This window comes from Athene cunicularia, assembly GCF_003259725.1.
Source record: "Athene cunicularia isolate RWA chromosome Z unlocalized genomic scaffold, athCun1 chrZ_part1, whole genome shotgun sequence".
In the NCBI taxonomy this organism is placed as follows: domain Eukaryota; kingdom Metazoa; phylum Chordata; class Aves; order Strigiformes; family Strigidae; genus Athene; species Athene cunicularia.
Window position 1 is genome coordinate 26,672,435 of NW_020799142.1, and position 8,312 is coordinate 26,680,746.

The 8,312-nt window shown below is 57.4% G+C and overlaps 1 protein-coding gene across 1 annotated transcript in view; it reads left to right on the forward strand.

Annotated features, from left to right (window-relative positions):
- The first annotated feature begins 1,198 nt into the window (after positions 1-1,198).
- Positions 1,199-8,312, forward strand: part of ARID3C (AT-rich interaction domain 3C) — a 10,151-nt gene continuing 3,037 nt past the window's right edge. Inside the window, exons 1-3 of the mRNA XM_026865838.1 lie at positions 1,199-1,207; positions 2,442-2,537; positions 5,403-5,475. Of these exons, the coding sequence (XP_026721639.1) occupies positions 1,199-1,207; positions 2,442-2,537; positions 5,403-5,475 (178 nt within the window). The remainder of the gene's footprint in view (positions 1,208-2,441; positions 2,538-5,402; positions 5,476-8,312) is intronic.

The following is an 8,312-nucleotide window of genomic DNA, read 5'->3' on the forward strand; positions in this document are numbered from 1 at the left end:
TGCTGCTCTATAAAGCGCCGTTAAATATTAAGCATGATGAAAGACTTTGGGGGGGAGCTGTGGCACTGGGAGAGGGCTCCAGATGAAGGTGTCCAGCCACACCAGAGGGGTGACTGCTGAGGCTGGGGATGTTGGGGCGAGCGAGCACCTCGGTGCCCATCGGGGCTGGGGAATCAGGGGAGCAGCCCCCCACCAAGAGCCGGTAGCGCCTTTGAATGCAGTCGATGTCCCGGCAAAGCCGTCCCGTAACCATTAACTTATTAACGACTGGTGGCAGAGGCGAGCGGTGGCTCACAAGGTCAGGGGGTGGTTTGTGCCCGGCGGGGAGTGAACTGACCCCCAGCTCTGGCTATGAGGATGGGTCAGGGGGACATGTGAGCCCTTGGCCCCTTCGTATGTGCCCCATGGCGGGAGGGGCACTGGGGGGGCTCTGACCGTGGACACTGTTGAGGTCACTTCACACTGTGGTGCATAGGGCTGTGCATCAACTGGGAGTATCCAGTTCCTGTGGTTGCAGGCCTGTGGGATAACCTGAGGCACTGATGGCTTTCCTGTCCCCCCATGTCATCAGGACACAGGGGAGGACACCCCAGTGTCTGGGTACCTGACTGTGCACCACCTCCCTGGGGAAGGAGCCAAGGACCCCCAGCTCAGAGGCAACAGTGATGTTCCGAAGGGGTGCAGGGACTCCAAAATATCCCCTCAGCAGTCTGCCACCCGTGGTGTCTGACTGCACCCCAGGGGGCTGGGGGTACGTGGAGACGAGCCGTTACCTGAGCTCCCTGCGTGAACAGCAGCCAGATGGAAAAATTAGCAGTGTGGCTAATCAATGTGGTGCATATTAAGCGACTTGGAGTTGGGGGGGGATGTGAGGCTGTGGGGAGCCGAGCAGGGTCCAGGATCGATATGGCTCGTATTAAGTGGATTAAATCCTGGTTGCCGATCTGAGCCCTCACTGCCAGCAGGAAGTGGTAGCTGAGCAGGGACCGCAGGGGATCTCGCTGCAATTGCTTCTCTTGGCAGCAGAGCCCTGTGGGGGGTGGCAAGGGGGGCTCGCTGACGCAAGGCATCCTGGAGATACCTGAGGTGTGGCTTAGCACCTCACCGCATCCTTTCTCTGTCTAGGGCATCAGCTGGGCTAAGGGGTGCCAGGGACCCCAGCTCCAGCCCTACATGTCACCCCAGCTCTGGGAGAGGCATGTCATGGGTGAGTGAGAGGTGCTAATGATGTTATTTAATCGTGGTGAAGAGGAGGGGAAGGCACAAGGTCTATTCACATCCCTTTAATAAACCATGTTCGACCCGCTGACCTTTAACCTGCCTGACAAGCCCTGTTATCCCAATCCCTTAAGGAATACAGATGTCACCATGGCAATGGGATGATGGGAGGGAGCGGGGTCCCCAGAGGTGCATCCAGGGTGGGGTGGGGACGAGGACACCCCTGCACCAGCACCCAAGCAGTGGTGCCAGGTTGAAGTGGGGCAGTGCTGGGGGTGCCATGGCTTTTAGGGGTGTCAAGAACTGTGGATGAGGTCCCCGAGGTTGGCAGAGTGGAGCTGCGCAGCGCACTGGCAGGGTATCGATCCCTGGGCTTGACAGTTTAATACTTGTGTTTATAGAGGAATATAGTTACATCGATGGCGTTAAATGAGTTACTAATTATATCAATACAAACACGATTAAAAGGGTCCTTGCTCATAGGTCACCACAAGCAGGAGCCGCTGCTCGTGTTGCACAACTGCCCCCGGGCAAGGCCTGCCCGACTGCTCCAAGGTGGGGGGATGCTCTGGGGTGGTGTGTGCCCCTGTGGGGTTGGGGGTGTCCATCCGGGGTGGGTGCGCCTCTCTGGGGTTGTGCATGCCCATCTGGGGCTGTGTGTGCCCCAGTGGGGCTGTGCATGCCTTTTGGGGTTGTGAGTGCCCGTCTAGGGTAGTGCATGTCCATCTGAGGTTGTACGTGCCCATAGGAGGTTGTGCACATCTGGACACGGTTGTAATGTGCCTGTGTCGGGATTTGTGGATTGTGTGTGCTTGTACAGTGTTGTGCATACTCACGTGATGTTCTGTGCGCCTGTGCAGGGTTGTGCACAGTGATGCAGGGTTGTGCACAGTGATGCAGGGTTGTGCATGCTTATGCAGGGTTTTAAGTGCCGATGCAAGCTTGTGTGTGGCCCCAGGGGGGTTGTGTGTGCATTCACAGGGTTGTGCACATGCTTGTGTGAAGATGTGTGTGCCCATCAGAGTTTGTGCACACTCACGTGGGATTGTGTGAGCCCATATAGGGTTGTGCATGCCTGTGTAGGGTTGTATATGGTTGCATGGGCTTGTGCACACCCATGTGGGGTTGTGTCAGCCCGTGTGGGGTTATGTACACCCACATGAGGTGAATCTACACTCACAGAGATCATGTGTGACCCTGGAGGGTTGTGACCTGCCTCTTAGGTGGTCAGTCCCCAGGGAAGGTGGGAGGGGACCACAGTGCCCACGCTGCAGGAGGAGGAGGAGGAGGAGGAGGAGGGTGAGTGCCTGGAGCCCTGGGTAAGGGATGGAGTTGGTTCCTTCCTCTGGGCTGGGACTGTTTGGGGGTCCCTCCTTGCCTGGAGGCTGTGGCAGACCACCATCATGCCACTCCTGTGAACCTGCGATGCCTGTATCCCATAGCCAGCCTCAGCTGGGACCCAGCCCACACCTCGTCAGCAAGAATCCCCCAAAACTACCTCCTCTCCTGCCTGAGCATCCCCAGATCTCATGGGATGCCCAGTGCATCCCCAGCACACCCAACAGCCCTGCCGGCTGGTCCCCTGTTACTCAGGTCTGCTCTTGTCTCCACTTAAAAGCTGACCTTTGCTCCCCGTTTGATGTAATGTGTTTTTGCATCTCAGTGCCCCACAGATAAAAGGTTAGAGGTTAATCAATGGTGGAATAATGGATCCTGGCACTTGGAGGTCACACCTGTTGTGGGAGCCGGAGGCAGCAGGCAGCACGCACGCCGTGTGGGATCCTGCCTGCCTTGTGGGGAGGAGAAACATGAGTGGCACCCAGGGGCCTGGCGGAGGCAGGGGTGCAGGAGCCCACCCACTGGGTTGACCTCCCCTGAAGGCGGTGGCTTCGCCCTGCTGTGGGATAGGCAGCAGTTGCCGGTTTTGGGGGGGTTTGCTCCTGCTTGGACAAACCAGGAGATTGCAGGGGGTGGAAATGGGCTTGGTGTGGAGTGGTGGGGGTCAGAGCCCTGCTGTAGGCAGGACAGGCAGGAAAATGCAGGCAAAGCCTGGCTCACACAGCCTTCCCTGGGCAGAAATCAAAGCAACCCCCTGGGGCTCTGCTCCCAGCCTGACCTAGTTACCCCAATAGTTGGCTTGAAGAGCTCCTGGGAAAGGGCTGGCAATGGGCAGGGGGCACAGAGCAGTGCAGGGAGCACCACGGTGGAGGGGAGGGACAGGGTGCTGGCATCTAGGAGTTCGGGGACCCCAAGAGCACCCTGCTGCAAGGAGAGAATGGGTAAGTGACACCCAGAGGGCAAGGAGGGGGCAGGGATGGAGCACCATGGAGCGGCCCAGAGCCAGGCAGTCAGCACGCATGGATGGGAGACTGGCAGTAGCACCCATAGACTAGGTTAGGGACTGGCAGTTAGCACCCATCTGTTAGGTAAGCGAGAGGCAACTGGCACCCATGGGTTAGATGAGGGACTGTGTTAGATGGGTCTATCCAGTGACAGGAACTGTGGGGTGTCTGTAGGAGCATCCCTGCAATTCCCAATGTTCCCAAGTCCCTGCATCCCCATATCCCTGCATTCATGTCCCCATCACCACCCTGCATCCCCCCATCCCCACATCCCCATGTCTGCAGCCTGACATCCCCACCGCACAGCTTCCTTTATCTGTCCAGTGAATGATGTGCTATGTGGAGGGGGGGTGCTCCCTTTCTATTGGTTTTTAACGGCCTTTCCCAGCACAATTGTTTTTTAAACGACTCTATTTTGTGCCTGACTTTGTTTTCTAGCTTGCATTTCTTTGTATATGTTTTGGAAATCCATTCTGGACTGCTGAGTTTTGTTTCTTTTCAATGGCTTTAAATTCTTGCCGGGCTTGCTGGGAGGAATTGGTGTCTATAGCACCTTCGATTGGTGCTAATTTTTCCTTCATGTGCTCTGACTTTTACTGCTGGGCCATCGATCTGGCGGGCTCCAATTTGTCATGGTCACCCAGGCACTGTGCTGGAATCAGGCGAGCCCCAGCTTTTGCACAGAGCTGGCGCTTCGTGTCCCTGGTATAGGGGCTGCGTTTGCTTCCCCAGTGCTGTTGGTCAGCTCAGGCTGGGTTATTGTGTCCGTGAGTCCAGACCTGCATCCATCCAACACACATAACTGTCCTCACAGCTTGTATGTGTGCATCTGTGAAACCACATGCATGCTCACTGGCTTGCACACGCGTCAGTGGACCCACATACTTGCCGGGACACACGAGCATCTGTGTCGGCGCACACACAGTGCTGCACTCACAGTTTCATTAGTTTCATGCTCATGTATTAGCACACAGTGCACACCCATCTGGCTTTGCACACATGAACCCACTGTGGGAAGTCCCGGTGCCTTGCAGAGATGTGTCACTGTCGTGCTCACACCCTGGTCCCCATGCGCAGCCGAGGAAGATTAATTTGGGGACCCCATGTCTGGCCAGAGGAGATGGCTTTGGGGTCACCATGACCAGCTGAGGAAGGAGGATTTGGCAGCGTGTCCCTTTGCGGAGGCAGCTCACACTGTCCTTGGCCATTGATCCGGCCCCATCTCGTGGTGACACGTCTCGGGCTGTGCTTATCAGGTTGTCAATAGCCCTGTGACCCCGGTCGAGTGGGGCAGTGCTGGTGCTTGCAGCACCCAGCGCCGTGACTCTGTCAGCTCGCCCTGCCCCAGGACAGGACCAGCATCTCTGCTGCACAGGTGGATGCATGTCCCTGAGGATAATGTTGACCCCATGCTGGGACCTGGTGAACACCCAGGGAGGCTGCTGAGCATCCTGGTCACAGTGACCTGCCCAGGGGCCCGGGATTTGCTGATGCCCCATCTACATTGGCATCATCTTTCTGGGCTGAAACACTGTCATCCCTCCACCTAGGAAAGTGGGGGACAGGGGAAACTGAGGCACAGATGCAGCATCTCTGCAGCAAGGGTGCAAAATAATGAGTTGTGTGTGGGGAGCCCAAGCCATGCCCCAGGTGTGTGGAAAGCCCAGTGCTGACAGCATGGAGAGTGCTCAGGGGTATCCTGCTTGTGGTGCAGGGAGAGCCTCTTGTTGCTGGCAGAGCAGGCAGGTGGGGCCAGGGGTGATGCCAGGTCCTGGCACAGGCAGGGTCCTGCCACCCGCATGTGCTGGCAGCACTGACACCTCCTCTCTCTCCTGCCACCAGCTCTATGAACTGGATGAAGACCCAAAGCGCAAGGAGTTCCTGGATGACCTCTTTGGCTTCATGCAGAAGAGAGGTAAGATGGGTGGCTGGGGTGGGCACCACTGGCACCCCTGCCTCAGCTGCCTTGGGGTGTTCACGGCATGGTCCACTCAGGCTCCGAGTGGCTCCGGGTCTCTGCAAACCCCCCAGGCAGGTCCTGTGGGGCCTCCCACCCCAACTATTAGCAACACCCATTAACGATGCCCATCAGCAGAGCCTGTTTGCAGGGCCTTTTAGCGATGCCTGGTGGGGATGCCCTTGGCAGTGCCCATTAGCAATGCCCATCAGCGATGCTCCTTAGGGCTCCTGGTTGTCAGTCCCCGGTGATAATGCCCATTACTGGCACCTCTTAGCAATGCCCACAGTGCTGCAGGAGTGAGGTCAACAGTCCGGGCAGCACCGGGCACCCAGGGGTTAAGGGCTCGCCAGCCAGCCCTGCCGCATCGGAAATCTTTGCTATCGGCTTGGGGGGCCGAGCTGGCTCCTGGGGACTCAATAAATGCTTTAACCTTCGCCCTCCCCGGCCGGGCCTGCGACAATTAAAAGTTGCCAAGCACGGGCGTGTGGCCGGCTGTATTAATTAGAGCCTTTTGCTGGTGTGTGGATTAATGAACATGCCGCTCAATAGCCAGTAAACCCCAGGCAGAGGTTAATGCTGAGCTAATTAACGGGGGAAGGCTGGGGGGGTTGCAGGAGCAGCAGGGGTGGGTGTTACAGGGTGAGGGTGGGCAGAAAGGGGCAGTTGCCCCCAAGCCATGCCTGTGGGAAGGGTGGTGAGGTACCTGCCCACCTGTGGGGTGGCAGTGATTGACTTTTGGGTTGAACTGAGACCCCACAAACTCGTTTCACTCAGGGCTGTGCTGCAGGTGGCTGGCATGGCTGTGGGGCTCACACTGGAGCCTGGCTGGAGGTGGAGGGGAGCCTGGTATTGCTCCATGGGTGCCCCCCCGTTCCCCTGTCCCTCGTGCAGGACTGTGGGGAGTGAGTGGGAGCATCAGCTGTGCTTTGGCCCCCCAGCATCCATCAGCCACAAGATTCATGGGCTATTCTGCAGCTTCATTATCTCTCTTTCCAGAGCTAATTAACTCCCTCGCCATTGGGGCTGGGGCTAATTAAGCAAGTGCCTGGTGGTGCAAGGAGGGAGGGAGCTTGATGCTTCCCTGCCAATGCTGCTCCTCATTCCTCCGTGTCTGGCTGTCCTGCTCCTGTCCTCTCTGTCCCGTGCCCCCTGGGGAGGGCAGGAAGGCATGTGGGTGTGCAGGTGTGGGTGTGTATGTGCCTGTTGGAGGAACTGGGGTATTTTGGAGGCAGGTAACAAAGAGAAAGGGGACAAGAGGGGCTGAGGCAGGGACAGCATCCTCAGGGTCATCGGGAGCTAGCTGAGAAGTAGCACCCATGAGCCAGCATGGGTGGTGGTGGTGCACCCAGGGGTGCATGGGCTGTGTCCCCAGGGTGGGGTTGATTTCTACAGGGTGAGCCCTAATGAAAGGGGCTGCATCTCCCCTGCTGTCTGTCAGGGCAGTTTTGGCACTAATATTTGTCAGCAGGGTAGAAAATTAGGGAGGCTGAAAAATGAGTTGGGGCAGGGACACTCAGTATTAGTACCCCTATCAGATGTGGGGTACAGACAGTGGGGCACCTCATTCCTAGGCCCCAACATTCGTGGCACCCCAAAAGTGGCGAGCTGGGACATAGGGGCACAATTTCTGCATTTGCTCATCAGGGGTCTGCAGGGTGCCCCCTTCTCCCCACCAAGCTGAGAGCCCTGCTGATAAAACAGGATCATTAATCAATCAAGGAGCTAATTGCAGCACCACAAAAGCTGCATCACCTCCCTGGGCTTTTGTGCTGCTCACCCTGGCTGGGGCCAGGGCCATCACTCTGCAGGGACGCAGACAGGTCCCTTTGTCAGTGGGACGGGCACCGGCTGCCCGCCCCGCACAGCCCTGAGATTAATGGTGAGCTGCTTTCGTTAGCCGCCATGGCTGGGGAGGGGGAGAGAAGAAGTCTGTGGGCCATTGGGGCTAAGATCCTGCAAACTCATTGGCATGTTGGGGTGATGGGGAGCCCTCGAATTGGGCCCCCCAAGGTGATGAGGCTGGTGCCAGCAGCCCCCCAGCAGGACGGGTGAGGGACCGCCAGTAGATATCGAGTCAATATCTCTGCCTTCCTCCCAGGAGGATAAACTCCTCTCCCCCTTCCCGACTGGGCGAACAACACAGACACACACACACAAAAAAAAAGTTAAATGAACTCAGTAAAGGAATAAAAAGAGCTCATTTTTCAGGCTTATGTGAAGAAGCTGAGCCAATATTGGGGCCATAAATTAGGGATGCAGGAGGATGGCGGTGAGTGACGGCTTCATTTGAGGGGCGAAGCGCGGCTGTGACAGCCTCCCCTGGAAAAATGGATGGCTTTCCAATACCGCCTGCACCCCGCTACCCCGCAGGAGGAATAAATATGGGGTGGGATGGGACAGGCCCAGGAGGCTTGTCCTTCCTCTGCCCTGCTGCAGCCTGCAGCTGCTGCCCAGAATATTGTCTGCAGGTGGTATGGGGCAGAACAAGGCTGCGGAGGTATTTGGGGGTGTTGGGAAAGTGGGAAGTGGGTGTTGACCAGACCTGGTGGGGACCATGCTGGGCTAACAGAGCCCTTATGAGCTCATGTTAGGGGTGATGCTGGGGGACCAGAGGTCAGGGCCTCTACTGGGGACATGTGAAAGGTATTTGGGGTCAGGTCTCTTGAGGTGGGGCACTGAAGGCTTTTAAGCAGTCGGGGGGCTGCTGTGGGGGAGCTATGGCATGGGGGGTCTTTTTCTATGGGGAGACTTTTGGGGGAATCCCTTTCTATGGGACTCGGGGGGGGGGGGGG